The sequence below is a fragment of the Puccinia triticina genome, chromosome 12A (assembly GCF_026914185.1).
Source record: "Puccinia triticina chromosome 12A, complete sequence".
In the NCBI taxonomy this organism is placed as follows: Eukaryota; Fungi; Basidiomycota; class Pucciniomycetes; order Pucciniales; family Pucciniaceae; genus Puccinia; species Puccinia triticina.
The window spans coordinates 5,216,874-5,242,671 of NC_070569.1; the positions used below are offsets into that span (position 1 = coordinate 5,216,874).

The 25,798-nt window shown below is 44.2% G+C and overlaps 3 protein-coding genes across 3 annotated transcripts; 2 read left to right on the forward strand and 1 right to left on the reverse strand.

Moving 5' to 3' along the window:
* Positions 1-11,215: 11,215 nt before the first annotated feature.
* Positions 11,216-12,344, forward strand: PtA15_12A506 (uncharacterized protein; the record flags this gene model as incomplete). The annotated part of the gene is made up of 2 exons (XM_053162122.1): positions 11,216-11,319; positions 12,230-12,344. The coding sequence occupies 2 exons, from the start codon at positions 11,216-11,218 to the stop codon at positions 12,342-12,344; spliced, it is 219 nt and encodes a 72-aa protein (XP_053026071.1).
* A 9,098-nt stretch (positions 12,345-21,442) lies between these two features.
* On the reverse strand, positions 21,443-21,695 carry PtA15_12A507 (uncharacterized protein; the record flags this gene model as incomplete). Its single annotated transcript, XM_053162123.1, has 2 exons — positions 21,443-21,583; positions 21,669-21,695. The coding sequence occupies 2 exons, from the start codon at positions 21,693-21,695 to the stop codon at positions 21,443-21,445; spliced, it is 168 nt and encodes a 55-aa protein (XP_053026072.1).
* Positions 21,696-22,847: 1,152 nt separating this feature from the next.
* PtA15_12A508 (uncharacterized protein) lies at positions 22,848-23,369 on the forward strand (the record flags this gene model as incomplete). The annotated part of the gene is made up of 1 exon (XM_053162124.1): positions 22,848-23,369. One exon carries the CDS (start codon positions 22,848-22,850, stop codon positions 23,367-23,369), a length of 522 nt encoding a protein of 173 aa, XP_053026073.1.
* Positions 23,370-25,798: the final 2,429 nt, after the last annotated feature.

The window sequence follows — 25,798 nt, forward strand, 5'->3', positions numbered from 1 at the left end:
CACTGGTTCTGTTCGCTGATAGGATCTCAACGAAGCGCTCGACGGGCTATTCGCCGTACGAGTTGGTTTTTGGTCAGAGGGCCGTGCTTCCTATAGATCTGGAAATGGAATCTTATTTGGGAATCGATTGGGACGAGGTGCAAGACACGGCAGATCTTCTTACAGCGCGCTCTCGGCAGCTGGAAAGGAGTGAAGAAGTGCGCGATCTGGCGCACCGCAAGATGATGAGAATGCGCGAAGAGTCGATCAGATACTGGGAAGAGAAGAATGCAGCGCGGCTCCGAACTCCCTTGCAACCTGGCGAAATGGTTCTGGCTTACAATCGAGCGTTGGAGACCCAGTGGGGCAAATTGTTTGCCAACCGTTGGGCGGGGCCGTTTCGGGTTGTTCAGCAGGTTCGCGGCGGTTCCTACGTGCTGGAGGAACTCGATGGGACGCGTTTGGCGCGCCGGTTTTCAGCTGATCAGGTGAAGAGGTATTTTTCGCGCGGAGGCACAGAGGAGTAAAAGTAAGTCCTCCCAATTGTGCACCTCCGAGGGTTCTACTACCGCGATTCTTGAAAACTCTACTTCTTGCCACGCTCGTGAGCACCGCGGGCGCGCCTGGTTTCTTTCTCTTTCCTTTTTAGGGCTTGGATTTTCTTTAGGCACGGGCATTGGACAAGCAGTCTAGGGACAGACTGCAAGTCGTGGGTGGATGTGGTGGACAATCTGGTACACGCGTAGGATCAAGCTTTTTTTCCGCGCATGGCGCGCGCCAGAGGACGTCAGGATTCAAGACATCAAGACTTCAATTTTCCGGCCCTCAAGGCTTCCTCAAGATTCAATGGCGCGGCGTGGCGCGCATCCTCAAGATGTTTCAGGTTTTCTTTTCCTTCTTTCTTTTTGTTTCTGTTTTTTATGTCTTTGTTCCCTTTCTATTTCACTTTCATCATGTTTTGTTATTTTCCCCTTTCATTCTGCGCGCGTTGGTAGGGCATGAAGGTGTGGGGTTGGTTTTGTTTTTTTTCTTCCTTGGCGAGCGGTTTGTTTCCTTTTTTCCTTTTTTTTTAGTTGTGCTGTCTTTGTCGGGTGTGGGTGCGCGCGGAGCATGATGGATGGTCCGCAGCTTGCTGCGCCTCTCTGGAGTCTAAGTTCTGTTAGAACTTAGGCGAAGGAGGGGGGGGGGCATGACCTTTCTGATCCAAGTGAGGGAATCAAAATTTTTCTGATCAATAGCTCGTCGTATTCTTGACCGATCCTTATCCCTGATTCTTTCAAAGATTGTGGCTGCGACAATATCTTCGGAGTCTCCCAGTTCAATCCTTCCGATCAACTCAGTTCAAACCTTCCTGATCCTTCGGCGCTCTTTCCCAAAATTGAGTTCTCCAATCTCCTCACAGATTCCTCCCCACCTCCTTGAACTCTCTAAGATCACTTCCTTCTCAGCCAACTGTTTGCTTGGCTCCATCTTACAACACAACCGCCGACGCGCTCTCACCGCCGTCGTAAAACATTTCAACAACTGTTTTCCGATCTCTACAGCTCATTCGACCATCCCACTTCGGAGGGCTAAAATCTCAACTAATTTCCCAATCCCTCCCACTAACTGCCGCCGGCCTGCACCGGACGGAGTTCCACAACGCCAACTCAGACCGAATCGGTTCCAGCCTCATCGAAAGGATTTCCACCTCAACAAGTGGTAAGTCCTTTGATGCAGAGTCATCAAAGCGTAGCCGGTCACTGATATAGAGATCTGTTACAATAACAGACCGTAGCAGTCCCGGCACGCTTCTCACTCGTATCGGCGGACGTTAAAGTACCAAGCCTGAACGAGCACAAGTAAGAGATAAACATCATCTCTTTAGCTTTTGCACCAAAAGTTCAGGCACTGATGCAGAACACAGTTGCGCATCCCAGACAGTAGTCCTCTCCCCACGATCTCGTGGTCCTAGCTGCCATAGCAGTCTTTTCTCATTATTATTCTATCTCATACCAGAGCCGGCAATAGTTCCGCTCTTAGGTACATGACTTGTTTATTTCTTTCTCTGTCTCTGAGCTTGTCAGATGGACCAACCTCATTCTAACCATGAAATAAACGCTCTTAGTATTGTGAAACCTTTTAAGAAAAGCAATGATAAGCTTTCGGCTCTTCAGAATCAGCGGAAGTTGCCATGTGCGCTTTCTTCTTGGTTCGATCCCTGTTCTTTGGATAGCCGTGAATTTGGTAGCACTGCGCTTCGGTGTGACGAGTCTTTGGGTTGTGCTTGCCGTTTTCGCAGAAAGGATTGTTGTTGGTGGCTTTCATGGCTGCTTCGGTCTTGATGATGGGGTTAGATTCAGGTTCATCCTCTTCTAGAACTTTGGACTCAAGCTGAGTCTTGATAATCTCAAGGGTTCACGGTCGTCTAAGAAAGATGATGGCCTTGGTACTTTTGAACGAGGAAGGAATCTTGCTCATTATGATTTCAGCAAGATGATTCTTGTTGACCAACGGTTTGTTTTCGACCGGAACCGCAATCGTCATTCCAACCGCTCTCATCTTCGCAATGCCCTTGTCGATTGCTGTCATGTACTGCTTCAGATCGCTTGAAAAGGGAATTTTTAGAAAGTTCTGGTAGACCTTAGACTGATTTTGAGTAGTCTTTGCTTCGTAATAGTCACAAAGAAGCTTCCAAAGTAAGTGAGGTTGTCCGCGATTGGCATCGGTGACAAAGCGTGATTGATTGTCTGATCCCATGTAGCGAACCAGAATACCCGCAGCGACTCCTTTTCGGTCATTCCACAAGTCCTCTTGATCTTCATTGGCGGTAGCAGCTTTGTCGGTGAGAAGATAAGCTGAGCAGGATTTTTCTCCGCAATACAAATATATGACGTCCTTCCAATCGGTGAAGTTGGTTTCCGATAAAAGGGGAAGGGAGGAGGATCTGTTGTCGGACATGACAAATTGAGCTATCGATATAGATTCTTGCTTGTGATTGGATTCCCAGAGCTAAACGCAATCTGGGCTCATAACCTATTAGACGAAAAGTCTTTGATGGGTGGTATGCACGTTAGACACAAGCAGGGCGCGGTGACAACGGGCAGAGACAGACAGGCAAACCTAAGACGGTGAGTCGAGGATGCAGTGAGTTTGAAGCAAACAATGTTGAGTGTTGAGATTACTTCAGGCATACCTTTGATGAGTGGTATGCACGTTAGACACAAGCAGGGCGCGGTGACAACGGGCAGAGACAGACAGGCAAACCTAAAGACAAGACTGAAGTGAGACAAGACACAAGGAAGAGAAAAGATAGAGAAAAGGACCTAAAACGGTGAGTCAAGGATGCAGTGAGTTTGAAGCAAACAATGTTGAGTGTTAAAGAAAAGGAAGCGAAGTGAGAAACACAAGCGGAACTTTAACAAGACAACTAGGTTAAGCGGAACAAACGACTGCGGATAACATGTGCGACTATCACTAAGTACATGTAACGAAGGCACAAGAAAAAACACTGTCTAATAAGCGCCGCCGGCGCTGGAACTTGGAAAAACTAGCACTGTCGGCTTGAACTTGCAGTTACAAACTCTGTGGCGTAAGGCACCACCCACCTCCTTGCCTACTCCTCCTGCCGCGCGCAGATTGTGTAATATAGTAAATCTACACAGAGGGCTAAGTATAAGCGGTAGCTTGTGACCCCTGGGAAAGCCAAAGGGCACAGTTTAGCATTTGAGCCAGCTATTATCACCTTGATTGAGCCATGTAAGGACCAACTTGACAACAAGCTGGCTCCTGGCACCCCAACTCTAGCCATGGGCTTGTTGGTTCCTCCTGCAGTGAAGGCTAGCAAGTCTCTTGCCAAGATGTTGGAGTCTCTATATACAGTTGCTGTTACCTCATCTTTAAAACTAGGTGGCCAAAATTAGCATCCTAATACAAAGCCTGAGCTTGTGCCGCCTTTGGGTCAAAGCAGCTTGCTGCCTTGATACTGTAATCATGGACATATTCTCAGGCGGTTGCAGCAAACTAGATAATGGTTTGCAAGTAGCGGGAATTGGAGTTTATTATCAGGACCCCCCCCTCCTTCTTGTCTCAGAACCATTACATTGCACCAAAAAAACTAAGAAAAAAGCTGAGTGGGTAGCCCCAGCTGCGTCTATCACTTGAATGATGGAAACCAAGATTTCCGGTTTACTACCTGACTGTAAAGAGTTTACTTTTTGTGCTGACTCCCAGTACCTGTTTAACAGTGTGACAATTTACAAAATGGATAGAGGTATGGAAAAACAATAACTGGAAATCAAGCAAGAAAGCAACTGTGAGCCACCTTGGGTATGTGAGGTATGTAGAAAATGGTCTTAGGAGACTGCAACACAGAATGAAAGTCAACACCTGGATATGTTGGGTTAAAGCTCACAGTTCTGAAACTTCACGCCCTATAGCATTGGGTAACAAGGAGGCAAATAAATGGACCACAAAATCACACACGCATACAAAATCAACACAGCAAAGGAAAACTTAACTAAGAGAAATATTGATTCTTCTACTGAGGTAGGAATAAAATATTCTCTGCAAGAATCAGTCTTTCCCATGTATTTCCTTGTGCCCAAATTGTCAATGATCTTCATCTTCAATCTAACATTTTCCTTCCCCGCACGCACTTTGTTGTTAATGGGCACTGGGGGAGGGGGGGTAGTGGTGATGGCCAGTGCATCTAGATTGAACTTGGACTGAGAGCAAGGGGTGGCAATGGCCTATTGCCCCCCTGAAGCGGCAAAGCCGCCTTGGGCTCTAGTCAAAGACTAATGGGAGGTGTTTCCCCAATATATTCAATGGGTCAACTGATGTTATCTCAGAATCTGAGGTTCAACATTTTTGGAATCTAAAGAGATTGATTGAGTATGGTTGGTTTGAAACTATCCCCTAAAATTATCAGGCAGTGTTTTTTGTGCTTCTGCCACTGTGTCTCAACCAGGGCTAATATTTATTTCATGATATTGGTACTATGAGGATCAGCAATATCTGAAAAATAATCTGAGAAATTTTTGGTCTATGAAAGTCCCAAAATGTTGCAGTTAAAGTCTGATCAGTGTGAAATATTGCCTAATTGGTTGGTTTTGTTGTGTTTCTGCAACTATATCTCAACTAGCAATGGGGATGAATTCATGATATTAGTACCATAATGATGAGAAAAGTTGAAAGATTAATTGAGGAAGGCTTTTTGCCAATGAAAATCTCCCAATGTAGCAGCCCCATTTGATCAGTCACAAACTATTGCCTCATTTTTTGTGTTTCTGCCATTATATCTCAACCAGGAATGTTGAATATTCCATGATATTGGTACCAGAATGTTCATCCATTTGCAAAGAGTATTTTTTTGTAGCTTTCATGGATTGAAATCCCAAAACCGAGCGGCTAAAGTCTGATTAGTTTCAGAATATTGCCTAATTGGGTATTTTATGGTGTTTCTGCCACTGTATCTGAACCTGGGCTAACATTTATTTCATGATATTGATACCATTTTAATAGGACATGTTGAGAGATCAATTTGGGTCAGCTCTTGACCATGAAAATCGCAAAATGAGGCAGCTACATTCTCATTAGTTTCAAAATATCACCAAATTGGGGTTTTCTTTGTGTTTCTGCCACTATATCTCAACCGGTGTGGTAACCCTGTTCCCACTCATATCACCATTCTCATATCATACATATCCCTCAAACATCCATCATTATTGTTCCAGATTCAGATTCTACACCTCATTTTACCCCTAGTCACTCACTCATACCACCCTGAAATTCCCTTTGGATCAGAAGTTATTAGCATATACAGTTTCATTGGTATTTTCCTGCTTCTCAAATTTCATCTACATTACATATTCCAGTCATCATCACCATAGCTACATATATTACACATTACATAGTGCTCATCATTACTACATTTCATTACATTACATAGTGCTCATCATTACATCACTTCATCATTACATTACATAGTGCTCATCATTACTTCACTTCATCACTACATTTCATCATTGCTCATCTTCAGACCTTGTCACATTGTGCTCATCATGATTTCCCCTTGTTGTATTTCCTCACATATATACTCCCCTCTATATGTTGTATCCCCACATTGAATTTCTACTCCATACACCCTGTATGACCTTTTCACCACACCATTAGATACACCTTCATCAGTACATATTTCACCACACCATTAGATAACATTGCCATTCACACATCTTATACACTTTCATACATACCAGAAATATATCCCCCTGCATATATCATTCACATTTGCACATCACCTTTCATCTTTGCCCCCCGCTACTCCTCCACTCCTCCTCATACCCTACAGGTACAAGTAGTCAGCTCATAGTATTAGTCAGTCTAAGATTATAGTAGTAAAGCCACACCTTTCTTCTTTTTCTTAGTGTTACACTCATCCCCAGTAGTATTAGTCAGGAAGGCAGCTCTTATATCAGCATCCTTGGCATAGCTTACATTAGTACTAGTGTAGTTATACATTTCCCTTCCCAGCTCTATTCTCCCATTTGAGTAGTTCCACACCGGGAATGGTGATTATTTCATGTTATTGGGACCAGCATATTGATAAATTTCCGAAGATTCTTTTGGTATAGAGTTCATGGATTGAAATCCCAAAAAGGAGCTGCTATAGTCTAATTAGTCCCAAAATCTTGCCTAATTGGGTATTTTATGGTGTTTCTGCCACTGTATCTGAACCTGGGCTAACATTTATTTCATGATATTGATACCATTATAATAAGGGGTGGGTGAATTTTACAAAGTGTTTTTTACAAGGTACAAGGCCCTGTAAAAAAATTCTTTGTAAAAGTACACATTAAGGGGGTGTATGTGTGATTTTACAATGTGTTGGCTAGATTCCCACCTTGTAATGTAAAAGCAACCTTTCAAAATTGTACCTGAAGTCTTCCATGCGGAATTTTACTTGGTGTTTTTTTACAAAATGCCACCTTGTAAAAAAAGTACCTTGCAAAATTGCATATTTGCAGCGGCAAAAAATTGTAAGAAATTCTGCGAAAGTAATTCACTTGGGCTGGTGCAAGGTTTGGCGTAATAAGCAAGTTTCTTCTGAATGGTGGTTGCAAAGGCCTGAATTTCACAAGACAAATTTTGAGGAAGCAGTACACCAAGCAAAACATGTGTTGCAAAAATCAATAAAATTGACTACCAGTTTCAAATTTACAAGGTATTGTGGAGATTTTACAAGGTGTTTTTACTCCTTCCTCCTTTGGAAAATTGACTTCCCCGAACTGCACATTGTCCAATATGCACTCCTTCTGAAATTATTGAAGGTGCAGGGGCAATAAGAGAATTCACTCCACTGACATAAACCTTGACCAAGGGTTATATGGTGATTCATGACTCCCAGAAACTTCATAATTCCAGCAGAAGTTCATATTTTCCAAGTGCAGTTGGTAGTAGTGGGTTTTCCAAAAAAAAAAAAAAACTGCCTTGTAAATTTCCCACAGCAAGTTGTAAATTTGAGCTTTTTAATCACTTTTACTGACTTTTACAAGGTAGATTTTTTGCAGTGTACCAAAACCACCTTGTAAAATTTACACAACACCTTGTAATTTCAAACCTGGTTGCCATTATTATTGATTTTTACAAGGTACATTTTGCATGGTGTACTGCTTCCTCAAAATTTGCCTTGTAAAATTCAGGTTTTTGCTGCAAATATGCAATTTTGCAAGGTACTTTTTTTACAAGGTGGCATTTTGTAAAAAAACACCAAGTAAAATTCCACATGGAAGACTTCAGGTACAATTTTACAAGGTTGCTTTTACATTACAAGGTGGGAATCTAGCCAACACATTGTAAAATTACACATTCTCCCCCTTGATGTGTACTTTTACAAAGATATTTTTTACAGGGCCTTGTACCTTGTAAAAAACACTTTGTAAAATTCAATATCCCCTTATAATAAGAAATTTTGAGAGATTAATTTGGGTCAGCACTTGACCATGAAATTCCCAAAATGAGGCAGCTACAGTCTCATGAGTGTCAAAATATAACCAAATTGGGCTTTTCTTTCTGTTTCTGGCACCATATCTCAACCAGGAATGGTGATTATTTCATGATATTGGTGCCAGCATATTCAACCATCTCCAAAGATTATTTTTGTGTAGCTTTCATGTATGGAAAAGCCCAAAAGGAGCTGCTATAGTCTGATTAGTCTCAAAATATTGCTTAATTGGGTATTTTGTGGTGTTTCTGCCACCATATCTCGACCTGAAATGGGAATGATTTCATGATATTGATACCATCATAATGAGAGATGTTGAGAGAGTAATTTGTTTCAGCTCTTGACCATGAAAATCCCAACATGTTGCAGCTACATTCTCATGAGTCTCAAAATATCACCAAATTGGGGTTTTCTTTGTGTTTCTGCCAGTATATCTCAACCGGGAATGGTGATCATTGCATGATATTGGTACCAGAATATTCATCCATTTCAAAAGATTATTACGGTATAGTGTGTTAATCAATATCATGAAATCCTTCCCATTGCCGGTTGAGATGCAGTGGCAGAAACACCAAAATATACCCAATTAGGCAATATTTTGAGACTAATCAGACTATAGCACCTCCTTTTGGGCATTCCCATACATGAAAGCTATACCAAAATAATCTTTGGAAATGGATGAATATTCTGCTCCCAATATCATGAAATAATCAACATCCCTGGTTGAGATATAGTGGCAGAAACACAAAGAAAACCCCAATTTGGTGATATTTTGAGACTCATGAGAATGTAGCTGCCACATTTTGGGATTTTCATGGTCAAGAGCTGACCCAAAGTAATCTACCAAAATCTCTTATCATAATGGTATCAATATCATGATATCATTCCCATTGCGGGTTGAGATAAAGTGGCAGAAACATCAAAAAATACCCAATTAGGCAATATTTTGAGACTAATATATCAGACTATAGCAGCTCCTTTTGGGCATTTCCACACATGAAATATGTACCAAAATAATCTTTGGAAATAGATGAATATTCTGGTACCAACATCATAAAACAATCACCATTCCCGGTTGAGATATAGTGGCAGAAACGCAAAGAAAACCCCAATTTGGTGATATTTTGAGACTCATGAGAATGTAGCTGCCACATTTTGGGATTTTCATGGTCAAGAGCTGACCCAAATTAATCACTCAACATTTCTTATCATGATGGTATCAATATCATGAAATCATTTGCATTTTGGGTTGAGATACAGTGGCAGATACACCAAAAAATACCCAATCGGCAATATTTTGAGACTAATCAGACTATAGCAGCTCCTTTTGGGCATTTACATACATGAAAGCTATACCAAAAAATTCTTTGTAAGTGGATGAATATTCTGGTCCCAATATCATGAAATATTCACCATTCCTGGTTGAGATATGGTGGCAGAAACAGAAAGAAAAGCCCAATTTGGTGATATTTTGAGACTCATGAGACTGTAGCTGCCACATTTTGGGATTTTCATGGTCAAGAGCTGAACCAAATTACTCTCTCAACATCGCTTATTATAATGGTATCAATATCATGAAATAAATGTTAGCCCTTGTTCAGACACAGTGGCAGAAACACCAAAAAATACCCAATTAGGCAATATTTTGAAACTAATCAGACTTTAGCCGCTTGGTTTTGGGATTTTAATCCATGAAAGCTACACCAAAATAATCTTTAAAAATGGATGGACATTCTGGTACCAATATCATGGAATATTCAACATTCCTGGTTGAGATATAATGGCAGAAACACAAAAAATGAGGCAATAGTTTGTGACTGATTAAATGGGGCTGCTACATTGGGAGATTTTCATTGGCAAAAAGCCTTCCTCAATTAATCTTTCAACTTTTCTCATCATTATGGTACTAATATCATGAATTCATCCCCATTGCTAGTTGAGATATAGTTGCAGAAACACAACAAAACCAACCAATTAGGCAATATTTCACACTGATCAGACTTTAACTGCAACATTTTGGGACTTTCATAGACCAAAAATTTCTCAGATTATTTTTCAGATATTGCTGATCCTCATAGTCCCAATATCATGAAATAAATCTTAGCCCTGGTTGAGACACAGTGGCAGAAGCACAAAAAACACTGCCTGATAATTTTAGGGGATAGTTTCAAACCAACCATACTCAATCAATCTCTTTAGATTCCAAAAATGTTGAACCTCAGATTCTGAGATAGCATCAGTTTACCCATTGAATATATTGGGGAAACACCTCCCATTAGTCTTTGATTGAACAACAGAAGCAAAAGACACCTTACTCAAATCTGGTAAAAACATTAAATCAATCTCAGGCCTAGTAGAAATTTACGATATTGGATATGATGAGTCATATATACAAGCCATTAAATTTGAACAAAATTGATGTAGCATGATATATTGAGACTGATTGTTTTCTTTTTTTTTTTTTTTTGGAAAGTAGATTTCAACACTTCTGCAAGGTTCAAGTGACAATAATTCATGCCTCCCCATTCCTCCTCCCCCCATCCCCCTCCCTGCCTGACTTAACAGACTATTATTTCTCAGGAATAATTCATATGAGTATGTAAAAATGACCTATTTGATCTGGCAACAAAATGAAGCTTTCACTATGGTTGAAAACTAAGAAAGGAGGAAATCAAGAGAAATAGAGTTGATAGAAGGGTTATGATGTTGCAGGAAGGAAACAAATCAAAGAGGAATTTCAAAAAAAAAAAAAAGATCAATATAATTTGATCAATATATGCCATATTGATCAATATATGCCTTCCCAAATTCATCCATGTTTGTAGTGCAGTGGGCAGCAGACCATCCGGTCGAGCCAGCAACTGTCTGCCCGGCAACAGACCGGCAGACTGGCGGTGGATCGACCTTGGTCAAGCCACCGTGGGTCCTGCCAGCAACACACGGGCAGACAGGCGGCGGATTGACCGAAGTCAGTCCGCCGTACCTCTTGACGTCAAGAGGTACGGCGGACTGACTGTCTTGACACCCCGACAACGGGCTGCCCTGTTTTCACACGGTAGCCCGACGTGGGCCCCTTTGTCGTCGGGTTGTTGGTCCAAGGGAGCCGAAATCGCTCTCGTGGTGTACATCCTCAAAGAGGACTGGAAGAAGGCGATCGACGGGCTCAACCGCCAGGCCGACCTCGAGCTCTACTAGTACAAAAACACACCCGTGCTTGTTAGCCATGACGCCCGCGCGGCCACCACCGCCTTCATGCGCCAACCCAAGCTGGATTTCAAGCGGCTCATCCCAGCACTGATCCCTCCGCGACGATCGGTCAAGAGAGGCTTGGACAAGAACGAGGAGACCGTGATCGAGTAGCTGAAATTTGTGATCTCCAGACTCAACAACTCCGATGCGCCCGTCCACAATGCGCTGCTTTTCAGGATTTGGGTACATCCCCGAATCAGAGGAAGCGCAAGGCAGCTAAACCTAACCCTACAGGGGATCAAGGTAAGCCGGCGCGACCTTCAGGCGCATGCAATATGCATGCCGCCCTAAGGCAGAAGGAATGGGCTAAAGCTATTTCCTCCGCTCCAAACCTTCTAGCCACGTCAGCAACCAACAAAGCGCCCAAGCGACCCAAACAAGACAAACAACCTACCAGGTAAGTGCGTCTATTGGGATAGCCTCAGCTAGGATCGTTGGAGCTGACTAGAGCATTTGTTTGCTTGTGCAGCACTTTGACATCCGACGCCAGACCAGACCGACCAGGTTCAAGCTTCAGCAATAGGATCTCCAGTCCCAACCACGGAGGTGAGCCCATCGCTGTTGAGCTCTAGTCATCCATGACCCTAGCCTGACAGTTGTCTATACGCATTGCAACAGACAACTGCGGTTCTTCTCTATCAGCTCGAATAGGCGACTCTTGACTTACAAGATCCCCGAGCCAAAGTAAGAAGAACATCTTCTTTTCTTAGTGCACAGCAAGGAGCGCAACAGCTGATGCAGCTTCCAGTCTTGTTAGCCTACAGAATCCGTGGATTCACTCAGCTGCATAGCGGCACTTGAAGACTTCTTCTTACTCTTATATCTCTCAGTAATGAGCAGCTCTGCCCTTAGGTACACATTGTTTTCTACTTTCATTTCTCTGTCTCCAGTACTGTTGGATAGACCATAACTCATAAGAAATGATACAATCTTAGTTGTGTGAAACCTAACACTGCTTACCCTCTATGCCACCCAACAACAGGCAGACAAAGGATCGCTGCTTCGTTTCCTAGCCAGTACGTTGGAAAACCCGGTGACGGGCAAGCCGTACTACGACCTAGACTACGCGCTGCGGATCTGTAAAGTCAACAACAAGCTGCAGGCGTGTGGTCTGATCTACAGCAAGATATGAGAGCAGTGTTGACCTGGCCCTGCGCACGGGAAGGCACGGGCGACCTGGAGCTGGCAAAGATCAATGCGGAGGAGGCCGAGGATGACCGGCTGTTACGCAAAAAGCTGTGGCTGAAGATTGCGGCGTACACCACGGGTGAAGCTTTCCGAATGATTTCGATTGGCACCCAAAATGAGTTTGGTTCAACTGCCTGCAAGGGGAAACCGTCGCCAGACAGTCGGCGTTTCCACTGGATTTTTTCAGAAATGGGACTGGAAGGAATTCCAAAGATATTTCGGATTCCCAACCAGCCCAAATGTGATTCGGATTCCCTTCAGCCTAAATACTAGGCAAAACACCGTAATCCAAACCGATCCGGAATGCCTTTGGAAGGCATTCCAAGCTGGAAATCAAAATCATTTTGGAATCTTTCCCATTCTGATTTGTGGTCAATTTCATTCCACTGTCCAGGTATGATTCCGACTGGACAGCCAGTCTCTTAACCACCCGGGGTTTCAACCACGGGCCATTCCCTCAGCAAATTCCCTGGTTGAGTCATCTTGTCCACTCAGGCCTGAAGGGCCGGCAGGGACCGTGTAGTCTTCTCTATGAGTCAACCGCGTAGGAGCGGCAGTGACATTATCTTTTGGCGCGAGTGCTGCTACACTTTCAATGCATCAAAGCATCTAGAGGATCCTGGAAGTCAGGGAGTGACTTCCCAAGATCCCCGTGTACGGGTTGTGGAAAGGGGGAGCAACCTGAAGTGGTTGTGGTTCTCCGCCTCACTTCCACCTCTGTGCCCTTTATTGAACTTGTGAAAAGTATGGTCTGAGTGAAGTGGGTATTGAACCGACAACCTCGTGTACTTTGAGAGTCGAACTCACATACTCAGCATTCACGAGTGATGCTCTAACCATTGAGCTAAGTACACATTGCATAGAAATGAGTTTGAGGTGATGACACACATAATATGCGAGAGGTTGCAAACTAAGTGCATTTTAACATTGGCATTGTGGTACGCTGCAACTGAGCAGAAAATCTACTCTCAATACCCTTAGCCTCTCCGGAGGGCATGAGCTTTGGGGGCAGTGAAGTCTTGTTCCCTGGAGGGAGAAGGGAGGGAGAGGAAGAGCGGACGGAGAAAGCCTCCTCTCTGGAGCAGCACACACGGGAGTGTGTCGGCAAGGGTGTAAGACCCAATTCTCTAGGCACCGCGGCCTAGAGCCGAACCCGTGCCTGCTGCTACCCGGTTGGGGTTTCCGTGTCTTGGGAGCAAAGAAGTGGGATTCATTTCTACTATTGCTTCCAGTACCCGGCTAGTTCATTCAATGTCTGAGAGGCCTCTGCTTTCTCTGGTCTGGTGTATTCCCTGAGGTATAGCCGGTAGCATTCTGACTTTCATCATCCCAACTTGCAGATCTCTTCTTTGGGGACTCCCATGGCGTTCCGGAGTGAAGCGCCTCCTACCCGGAATGAATGACCTGAAATCCTTTGGATTCCTAACTCTGTCCACGTTCGAGACAAGAACTCGCATACCGTTCTCTTGACTAAGTGGGTCCTGGTGCCGTCTGGGTTGTTGTAACCAAAGAGAGAAGTATCGGGGTGGTGCCGCGCGTTGGCCATCCTTCGACGTACCGCCGCGACCGGGCAAAGCATGTTGTCAAGGCTTTGTAGGTATGACCTGGATCTCTCCTGGTGCTGCAGTTCTAGCTCCTCGGAGCGCTAGGGTGGCGGTCTGTGCCCCATCTGCGCGACCAAAGGTAACATCCGTGGTGCGCAGTTCGGAAGTCTTGTCTAACGTTCCCTTCTCTTCGTAGTAGGTGACTTTGGACAGACGCGCCATCCCCCAGAAAGCGGTGATGGCCAGATCTAGGACCGCTTGCTGGAATTATGTCCCTCCTGCCAAGGCGTTAGCCAGTCGTACTAGGTGTGGGATCTTGACGGCCCCTTTCTTCTCTTTTGGTGGAGTAGTGACATCTACGTATGTTGACGATCTTAAGAGGATAGCGACCGTTGCTTGGGTGTCCTTCGGATACTGCTTTCTGTGGTACAGGTGCCAGGTTAGTAGTCCAGAAAGATATTTGGCTAAGGTGTTTGCTGCTACGTTGTGTTCTGTCGGGGCGTCCGCTACTCTTCCCGCCCAGTAGCAAAATTCATAAACATCGTCCGGGCCGAGGGGGAGGTGGAAAGGGACCCTGTTAGTGGCTTAGGCGAACTTGATGTATTTCCTTACTGCAGTATTATATGAGAGGAGGGTGTTCCAGCGGTAGCTCCTGAGGAAATGCATCTCCCAGTTAGTGGAGGCTTTGGTTCAGTATGAACCATCCCTGATGAAATAAGAAATTCTCTCCAGCTCTAATTGTAGTGGCACCTTGCCTCAGGTACTGTCGGGGGGATGGGGGACTGAGCCCCTCGGGTGAGTGGGGCTATGATCTTATAGTGTTTCTGTCATTGCGTAACGGGGGGGGGGGGGGGGGGAGAAGGGGTTCAGAAGTCCTGATACATGCAAGAGGCTAAATCATCGGGCAATACAATACACCACGGGTGAAGATTCAAAGTTTCCATCCAGAAAATTTACTACATGGTAGGAAAACCCAAAAACCAATCGGAATTGTTCTGGTATGGTTGAAGGACCAAAAACCAAACGGAATGCTTCCCGTATGGTCAAAGGACCGGAACCATTCCGATTGCAATTTGGGTAGCGTCCAAAATTGATTTGACTTCATTCCAGGAAACAGACCATTCCGTTTTTTTTCCTGGATTTTCCCCAGAATATTTCCGAATATGGCTGACCACACCTCACAGAAGCATGGTCCTACACCACGGGCAAAGCTCAACGAAATGATTTTGATTTCCAGCCAATATCATTGCGGTTGGTCTGCCTGCAAGGGGGGACCGTCGCCAGACGGTTGGCGCTTTCACTAGAAAATTCCAGGAACCCAACTGGAAGGCAATCCAAAATTATTTTGGATCCCCAACGCACTTCCGAATTGCTTTTGTGTGCAATTTGGCATGGTTACGGGCCATCACAGGTTTTGGAGGGCTCAAACAAGGTTTGGGCAAGTTGGGTGGACAAAAGGGAGGCTTGAACATGCAACATGCTTCTGATCCACCCCAACCAAGTTCCTTGCCAACTGCCCCAGACACACTGTGGCATGGGGACGCTGTTTTATATATAGGACCATGCTTCTGTGAGGTGTGGTCAGCCATATTTGGAAATATTCTGGGGAAAATCCAGGAAAAAAAACGGAATGGTCTGTTTCCTGGAATGAAGTCAAATCAATTTTGACTTCATTCCATTTTGGACGCTACCCAAATTGCGATCGGAATGGTTCCGGTCCTTTGACCATACGGGAAGCATTCCGATCGGTTTTTGGTCCTTCAACCATACCAGAACAATTCCGATTGGTTTTCGGGTTTTCCTACCATCCAGTAAATTTTCTGGATGGAAAATTTGAATCTTCACCCGTGGTGTATATATAAAACAGCATCCCCATGCCACAGTGTGTCTGGGGCAGTTGGCAATGAACTGTGTTGGGGTGGATCAGAATCATGTTGCATGTTCAAGCCTCCCTTTTGTCCACCCAACTTGCCCAAACCTTGTTTTGAGCCCTCCAAAACCTGCAACGGCCCGTAACCATGCCAAATTGCACACAAAACCAATTCGGAAGTGCGTTGGGGATCCAAAATAATTTTGGATTGCCTTCCAGTTGGGTTCCTGGAATTTTCCAGTGAAAACGCCAACCGTCTGGCGACGGTCCCCCCTTGCATGCAGACCAACTGAAATGATATTGGCTGGCAATCAAAATCATTTCGTTGAGCTTCGCCCGTGGTGTAGCTAACATGTATTTGGGTTCGTGACCCGATCTATCACCGCGTGACAATGCGTCGGCCACGTTCTCCTTTGAGCACACCCTCTTGGCTACCAAGTCCAGCTCCATCTCTACCAGAAGATCTTGTATCTTCTTCCACTCTTTGTTGACACAGACGTGTTTTGACTTCCGCCGTGTGATGACTCCTTCCGTGGTTGTATTTTCCGTCCACGCTATGAGAGTCTTCCCGGGGCGGATATCCAGCTGTTTCATTGCTATGAGGCCGAGACGACTGGCTACTGTTTCGAGCCATGCAATATCTTTTGGCTTTTCTGGACCCGTTTCCCATCCCTTTAATAGTTTAAATTGGGCCCATCGACGTCCTATTGTGACTCCAATGCCGTAACTCGTCGATGCGTCGCCTACCCACCCAATTTCGGTCGGATCTGGGTTGCGGATCATTCTAGTTTCTTTGTAGTTCAAGAGTGTCTTGAACCAGAATTCCATGTTGATCCTTGCGCCTTTTGGGTTCCGTAGCTCATTGCTTTGCACCTTCCATCCATTCATCCAGCCGTACAGGCCGTTCAAGTAGCATCGGAGCTGTGGAAGAATGTATGTCACATGGTTTAAGCGACCCGCCATCTTCTCAATGTGTTTGAAAGGGAAGATTCGGTTGGGTTCTAGGAGGTCTTTGACCTGTTGAACTCTCTGGAACCGCTTGTCTTCTGGGAGGCGTACTGTCTTTCTCGTTGCGTTCCAGATAAAACCTATGTATTTCTGCTCTTCCTGAAAAGGGACGAATTTCATGACGTTTATTTTTACTCCGAGCTTGTCGGACCGTTCAACTATTTGTTTCATTTCTAGTGGGTCTGTCGCCTTCTTGAAAAACAAGTTGTTGTCCACCCAGCGAAAAACGTTCACAAGGTTGAATTTGCTGAGCATCAGTAGTTTCCACGCATCCGCTGGTCGGCCAAAGGAGCCGCACCCGGCCACGCCTCCATAGGCTATTCTTGTATCTATGAGAATCTTCCCCTCGAAATCTCTGATCATTAGATACAGCCATTGAGATTTAGCCGTGGGGATCTGGCAATACACCTTTTCCCAGTCAAATATGGCTAGGAGGAACGGCTCTTTTTTGAAAGATTTCAGAGAACTGAAATTTATTTTATTTCTTTATAGTAAGTAATTGTCCTAATTAATACAATGAATAATAGTAGTTATAATACCTGAAAGGCAGAAATACTCTGCGAGCTATCTTTAGTTGAGAAAATAATTGGTATGTACTACGTTGATATCTTCTTGCGATAAGACGTTAATCTGTTTTACTTAATAATAAAGCAAATTGAATAGAACGTTAGTTAATTCAAGAATCATGCTTGTTTTGGTATGACAATCGGCACATTACTTGGATAATGGTTTCGGTATCAAAACTTGTAGCAATAGCTTTCTAGCTATTTTACTGTTGATGTTGGCTGATAACAATGGTCCTTGTTTGTCAGTTAATCTTCCTTCTTGTTGTTTTAATCTTCTTACAAGTAATCTAACTCACTGTTGGTGAGCTTATACAATTGATAAGTTTGTAGGGATTATTAATGTTCAGAGTTGTTGATGATCTGTGAGAGTGAATGAGATAGAATGAGCTTTTGTTCATTCCCTTCTTTCTCTGTTGTCCAAGATTAAGATCCCAAACTTACCTTGAGTTCAATCTTTGATCTGGATCATTGATCATTGAGCATAATGCTCTCTTGCCAATCGGTTGTTCTTTTTCAGAACCGGCCGAATCTGCATCTTGTGAAATAAATTTCTTATTTCAGCACTTGTGATCCTGTGAGTGTATTCGAGTGAAATACACTCACCATGAATCTTTCTCTTTCAAGAATTGTCATCATTCGATGAATTCCAACAGTTTTGTCTCTGGAAGAACCAGGAGACGGAGTCAAAATCATCCCAAGTTGTCATGTAGTCTTTCTTGTTGACAAATGAGTTTACTGACGGTGTATCTGGGTCGTTCCTCGGGAAGGATAGATCGTTAATGGGGCGGACTGAGCCTTCTCCATTCACAACGGCGCCTAGCGGGTTTGTTCTAAAGAAGCCAAATCTCTTATGTACTTGTTCTTGTGTGTACGGTCCGTACATTCTCCCTGCCGCTAGTTCTTTTTTGATTGATTCTTCTATCTTCTCTTTTGCGTGTAGCGCTGACTGGTGGTTAGGGGGAGAAAAGAACGGGACCTTCAACTGGTTTTCGTGCGCCGGGATCCCTTGGTCGAAACCCTCCCGGGAGCCGTCAATTACATCTTGGTATTCTTCTAGCAAGCCTGCTTTCTTTAGGCCCTGTTCCCATTCTTCAACTCTCATCTCACACTTAATCTCAGATGGCCAAATTGGCTGCGGGTCTTTGGTTAACACCGGGTTCAGTACAGCGGACTCATGGCACTTGTCGTGACTATCCCTGATTGTTTACAAGGATCATAGTCAGAAACAATAGTTATGGTTTTTATTCCGTTATGAGATTTATCATACGTGGGTTTTGTTTGGCATGGGATGGGGGGAGACAATGTGGGAAATAGGAAAACAAGAAATGGGGTGGGGGGGGGGGGGGGGGGGGGGTAGGACTCAGGTGGACAAAAAGGATAAAAAGGGGGGGAGGGGGTGCCAAGGAGCTTGTAGATAAGGGGTTGGGGATTCCGTGTGTGATTCCAATTTACCTATATTTTACCAGTTGTCCATCTCCTGGTGGCCCTGCGTTCCTGATACTCCTTGGGTTGACATAGTTTGGATCGAACTGATTTCCCTTGTAGCTGCCCCTTGCAGGTCTTGTTGGTACCGTGGCGTTTGCTGGTGCTGTTGGTGGCTTCTGAGGCAGCCTGGCTTTCCCTTTGTCCGAGGTTTGTCCGGTCTGTTGCTTCTGTGGCAGTGGCGCAGCCAATACCGGCTTCAAACCTGTATGAACATCCCATTTGCACCTTGTTCCACCCGGAGCGTATGGGTTGCACTGTACCCCGATCTTGTCGAAGTCCTTTGCTTCCCCATACACGTTGTCCGCTGTGTCTTGCTTAAAAATCGAGATATTGGAAAAGGACTCTTCTCCCCCGCTTTCCGGTCTGAAGGCAAATGCGTTGTTTCTGATCCGGATGTTGTACCGGAGGCCCACCATGAATGCATGTCGCTTCATCAATTTGTTGCAATGGCTCTTGTGGATCAAGAGCCACTCCACTAAGGTTTTGTATTTGTACTTGACGCCCAATGTTTCGCGCGCGCAGGCGTGGTTGAGGGTCCAATCAATGAATGTCTGCCTCCACTTGTCTGGGACCGGGTACCCGTGATAGCGAAGTCCCTTCTCTGCTGCCGTCTCGTCGGTCTTTGGCCTATTCAGTGACTGGTACGTTAGAGCCTTTTCCTGCCATTATTTATTGAAGATGGTGAATGAGAGGGGGCCCTTCAGCTCAAGGATTAGCTTGTGGAAGTAAGGGGTGAATCCTCTGTCATCGTGGCTGTTGCTGACGCCCCAGATGAACTTTGTGGATCCAACCTGCGTGTCTGTGCGTTCTGTTGCTGGTCATTTCATTGGGATGATCTGATTTGGTTCATTGGATTGAGGACCGTCCACCGGCGTCCGGCTTTTTGACTTCTGCTCTCCCCCCTTTGCCTTCTCTGACAACTTGTCCCACATCGCTAGTAACCGGTCAGCTTTCTCTTTGTCTCCTTCTTCTTGTGCCTTGAGTGCTTTTTGAAGGACTATGTTGGCCGCCTTTTCTTTTGCGATCCTGGGATCTTCCTTGAGTTCAACGATGACGGGGTCTTCTTCTTCCTCTGCCTCGAGGTTCCTGGCTGTTGCTGTTTTTTTTATTTTTATTTTTTCTAGTTATCTTTCTTTGACTCTTAGCTCAAACATATTATGTTGCTTACTATGCGCTGCTCCTAAGGCCCTCACGATCTCTGTGTCCTGTTGGTCCAGCTTGACTGCAGTCTTGGCGGTCTCGCGGGCTTGGGTGTCTTTCCCTTTTTTGTGCGGTTTGACTGTGTCTTGTGAAGTGTTCTTCGGGGCTGTGGTCTTGGCTGCTCTGGGTGGGTTTGTCTTGGGGGCTATGGCGCTCGGAGTTGCTTGAGCTTGGGAAGTTTGGGTGTCAAGGTTGGGAGTGGTATCGTCCGAAGAGGTATGTTCTAAGGGGTTTTGTTGGGATGAGTCTACTGCTAAGTCGGTGGATGCTTTCAGCTGATTGCTGGTTTCTGCGATGGGGTTGGACATGTTGTGTGATTTCGATGGATAGGGGATTTGCGGAAATAGTGGGGAAGCGTGGGCGTGAGATTCTATGTGATTGTGGAAGTATATGCTAATTGGATGGATGTTAATCACAGTTGGGAGTCAGGCTGATAGGATTTGCACTGTAGCTTTTGATGTAGTTGTAACTCTATCTATAATGTCTGAAAATTAGATTTTCCGGGTTCTTGAGCCGGTGTAGACTAAGGTCTCAGGATCAAGAAAATGGGAAGGTAAAGAACTGTGTGGAGGGGAGGAAGACGAGTCGACTAGGGGCGAGGGACTTGATGGTCCAGCGGGGTTCTGTACCCCTAGGCTGCTGGTCTCTTCTCCGGTCCCTCCCTACTCGCCAGGGCGTCGCCTCAATCTCAGATGAGGCGTGGCCTCTGTATGAGCCCTGGCTTCGCTGCGCCTCGCGGCGCCGCGGTATGGGGACGGGTCCCTGTCGCCTTGGCTCGTTTGGTTTAACGGCATCGTGGACCAATCCCACCTCCCGTTCTACTCCCGGTAAAAGAACAATATGTAGCAGTAATTTGATTCATAGTAAAAAAGGGCGAGTCGTCCCAGAATAGTGAGAAGTCATAACAACAAGAGATAAACAAAAGATAGAAAACAACGGGCATGAAAGCATGAAATGCAAGAATCAAACAAGAGACGAAAAAAAAACGTTAATAGCGGGTCGGACACCTTTGATGCACAACTGATCAGCTTCCAATAAGATTGGACCATCCGTGATTGAGATGACATTGGTCTGACTCACTATGGGTCTCGATGATTGGGAGGGCAGTCAAAGGACCAGCACCGAATTTGTTGTTCTTCTTAGCAGCTCGTTCCAATAGACGCAAGTGGAGGTACGGAAACAGAAACTATCAGCCAAACTGGATTTGCTGGGCAGGGAGGAGTTCAATCAACATACAAAGACCTGTCCGGGGTAAGCCTCACGATTGGGAGGACAATGGAAGTGCACAGAAATCCAACGATAGGCCACAGCCTGCATAGAAAAGTTGTTGTAGATGATAACTTTGTGTTGATGGACTTGATACCGGTCATCATAGGCTCGTTGATGGTTTGACGGGGCAAGACACCGGGGCCTTCAAGGAAGCTTGGCGACGCGCCTTGCAAGCAATCAGACCTTTTCCATTGATCGGGTTACAGAGTGCATCAACGACACCGCCCAAGAGTTCAGGGCACTGAGACATTGACAATCTGACCAGTTCGCTTGACAGTGTCACCCTCCTTGATGAGTCAATCACTACCAAAGATCGCCACACCGACGTTGTCGGCTTCCAAGTTCAAACACATGCTGCGAGCTTCAGAGGATAATTCCGTCATTTCCTCGGCTGAAATATGAAGAGGGTTGGTGATGGGTCAGGTGATAATTGGGGTGTGGATGAAGGATGTGTTGTGGGTGGTGGGGTGGCAACGGGGAGGATTTTGTGCATGTGAAGGATATCAAGGAGGGTTGGTGAGGACCAAGAAAAAAAATCCTTCATCCGATGAAGTTCAGTGGGACAGAGGGGAGGAATCAAGGATGTCATCATGTCAGCTGACTTGTGGTTTTGAAAAAACTGTGCCTTCAGTCCACTTGACAGAAGTCCTCAAGTGGTCCTGGCGCAGAAGTGGGGTGCACAGGGGGGCTCTCAGCTCTGGCAAACTGAACTGAAATTGGAATCATATCAGAATTATTCCAATATAGTGCAAGCTCATGCGCTCAAGATGAGTCGACACTCTTTGTTTTCAGATTGCATACGAAAATTGTACAGTACTTTTTTGCCTCCGTAATTTTTCCAGCTGGTTTTCTTGATTTTGGATTGAATACAAAAATCCTACAGGAATTTTTTGCCTCTGTAAATTTTCCAGCTGGTTTTTGGTCTTTGCCACCATCCAGTATTTTTACTGGATTCAAACTCCAGAAGTCCACCCGTGGTGTATGTGGTCAAGGACCAGAAAGTACGGAAGCTCACAGGGGACAAAAATCGCGCCAGCACCAAATCGCGCCAACTGCGCCATCACCCCAAAAAAAATCCTCCCGAGTTCACATTGCCTCCCCAACAACCCGACCTCCTCACAACAAACACACCATGAAAAAACACACCATGCATAGAAGTTCACATCACTTGAAATTCAAATCACCCCTTACGAACCATTAAGTTAATTGTACATACATAAAACTTGATTTTTTTTGTTTCTTTTCTATGTCTATGTATCAATGTACCCACATATATATATGTAGAAGTAGGTAGAAGTTTGCTATGAAAAATCAAATTATGCAGTCATCCTTGTCCCCTTTCCACATGCAAATATCAAACAATTTCCTCTCCAAAATACTCCTAAGTGACACCTACACATTGATCTCCTTGTGCCGGTTTGCCAAAGACACCCCTGTTTTATTACCTTTTTTAAAGACTTTTTCGATCAAAGACCAACCAACTAAATCCTTACTTTTCTAGCAAGATGAGTGATGACTCAAGCATGTCTGGAACTGAATCCAATCAAAACCCTTACTACACAGAGTCAGAGTTTGATTCCCATCATGAAACTTCTTCTAATTATGACAGTGGTGATGATGCTTCTTCTATTAGCTCAAGAGCCTCACAAATCAATCCAAATGATCCTGATGAGCAAACTCAAAATAGCTCTGAATCGGAACCAGAAACTCAGGATGAAATTTCTTCTAATGATTCTGATGATGACAAATGGTCTGCTTCTGATAGTGAAGAGATCTTGACCTCCAATTATTCAGAAACATCCGGTTCCGATGACCCATCTTACTCAACTGCTTCCGATACCAATTCTGACTCATCCGAGATAGATTCTTCTTTTGCACATGAAAAGTATCAAAGAAACCTTGTCAAAAATCTCTTGTTAGCTGGCCACCGAGGTCCCCAGATTTTGAAGATTCTTAAGGAAGAACATGGAATAAAAATTTCTGCTTGCAGCAATCTAAGTCAAAAGCAAAAACGATGGGGACTGTGAGTGTGTGATCTTCAACAATGGCAACCTCCAGCCCCACTAACCCCAAAAGTCCAAGCTTCAATCATTCCTTCGCACTCCAAAGGAATGAATATGGAAGAGATTCGAGCTCGACTGGCTAACAAAACAGGCGTTGATGTAGTTATTTGTACGGTCAAGCGCTACCTAAGCCAGCTCAACTTGAAAATACTTCGAAATGATGTTGCAGATGGTACAGTAACCACAGAACAAGTATTTGCAGCTGTAAATGATGCTTGAACTACGAAGCTGCAACATAATGCTGGTTATTGGAGAATGAGAGTGATCCTTATGCGGCAGTACAACATACAAATCCCACAGTAAGTGAGCTTTATTAAAGCTTCGTGTAGATCTAAATACTAACACATAGTTTTATCTTTACAGAAGACTAGCTTATGAAGTTCTCAGAGAGGTTGATCCAGAAGGCATGGCGGCATGTCTCCGTGGTATATGCAAACGTCGGATATATCGGACATACGGCCCTAATCACATCTGGTCTAGTGATGGACACGACAAGCTGAAGCCGTTTGGACTTACGATCTATGGATTTGTTGACGCCTGGTCCCAAAAAAATTTGGGAATGTTTGTTCATGTCACCAATAATGATCCTCGACACGTTGCCGTTTACTTCCTTCAACTTGCATCAAGAGCTGGCGGAATCCCCCACAAGCTAACAACCAACTATGGTACTGAAACTGTTCAGATGGAAGCCTACCAGATGCAACTATCCTACACATACAATCAAATATCCAAAGAAGAAGCAACAAAGCAGATGCATTTTACGAAGTCAACCCATAACCAAAAGATTGAATCGCTCTGGTCTCAGATGATGAAACAGCATAACCAATCCATCAAAGACAACATTCTACAGATGATTGAATATGGTGCTTATGATCCAGAAAATTATGTTCAAAAGTAAGCATTACAGCATTTCTATTTGGGTCTATTGCCACTAACGTTGTAAGACTCAAAAAGTTATTTGTAAGAAAGAAAAAAAGTAAAAAGAGTGTGGTTTTTTAAAAACAAGTGTTGATAAGCAGTTTAAACTCTTGCTGAGGAGGTAGATTTAGTTGGAGGTTTCCATAGAATTTTGAGATATTCTGAATTGTGTACTGTGAGATTGATGGTGGGAGGAGGGTGATAAAAGAGTGACTTTTTGAAAGAATGTGAGTTCCTCCCCCAACTTGAAAGATTTAAGCCCCAAGAGTTTCAGAATTTAGAGCTGATATCTGTTTTGATGATTCAGAAAATAGAAAAATGGTAAATGTTTAACCAATTCCAACAAGGAGCCTTGGCAGTTTGAAGTGTGTCTGAAGTTGTCCAAAGCGGTCGGGCGGAATCTTTAGTGATGCTTGAAAAAGGAGCTTTCTAATTGAGTAAAATAAGTAAATAATTTGATTCTTTTGTTGTCCAAGTTGATATAGATTGTTGAATGATCTTTCCAGCTCTTGTTTAGGTTCTGCATGGCCTTCATTGAGTTTGCCACTTGAATTTGTTGTTGTTGAGTTAATATCTGGTGGAACCGGTGCAGGCAGCAAGATAAACATGTCTTCAGAGGGTGTACAGATTGGATTTGGACCAATTGGAATTTGTGAGTCTGTTGGGCTGAGATCTGTAGTAGTACTAATACTTGGGTTGCATATACTGATAGTCTTGCCTTCATTTTCTCCAGGGTCTGTATCTGTGGGTCCTGGGGCTTGAAGGTTAAATTTGTTGAAAATTTCTTCTTGTTGATCCAAGTGAGGTTTAAAGAGGTGCTTGTTGAAAATCTTGCTTCCCGGTTTGTTGATATCTTCAATCAAAACTATAGCCGGGATGTGAGAAAATTGAGACTCCTGAACTGTTGTTTCTGTAAGGATAGAATCTTCAATTTGTGAGTCATGATTGTTGATTTGAGGTGTCTGATGATCCACAGTTTGGTTTTGTTGAATAGATTGATCCGAAATTCCTTCCTGATCCATGCTGATTGCCATATCCACATCATTGGAGACAAATTCTGGTATGTCAATAACAAAGTGTTTAAGCTCCATTGGTGTATCCATTAAGTTTGACACTGTTTTCTGGTTTACCACCATATCCTGTAGGTGAATTGTTGAGGCCGCTTGCTCAAAAACCAATTCCTGAGAGTAAGTTTCCGTTTCCGTAATAGGTTCTGAATTATCTGTTATTGGTTCCAAAACATCCATAACAGGTTGTGTGATTTCCATGGCCGGTTCATGTTCACTTGGTTCTTCTGTGAATTTGAGTTGCTGGTTGTAATCCGGAGGTAAGTCTAGTGCCTTTGCTTGTTTTTGGAGTTCCACAAGTTCTTGCTGCAGAGTTTCGATTTTTCTCCAGAAGTATTCCTCTATCTGTATAACTTCCATTTCTGCAGCGGCAACCAGGTGATTCCATTCGGTAACTTCATATTTCCT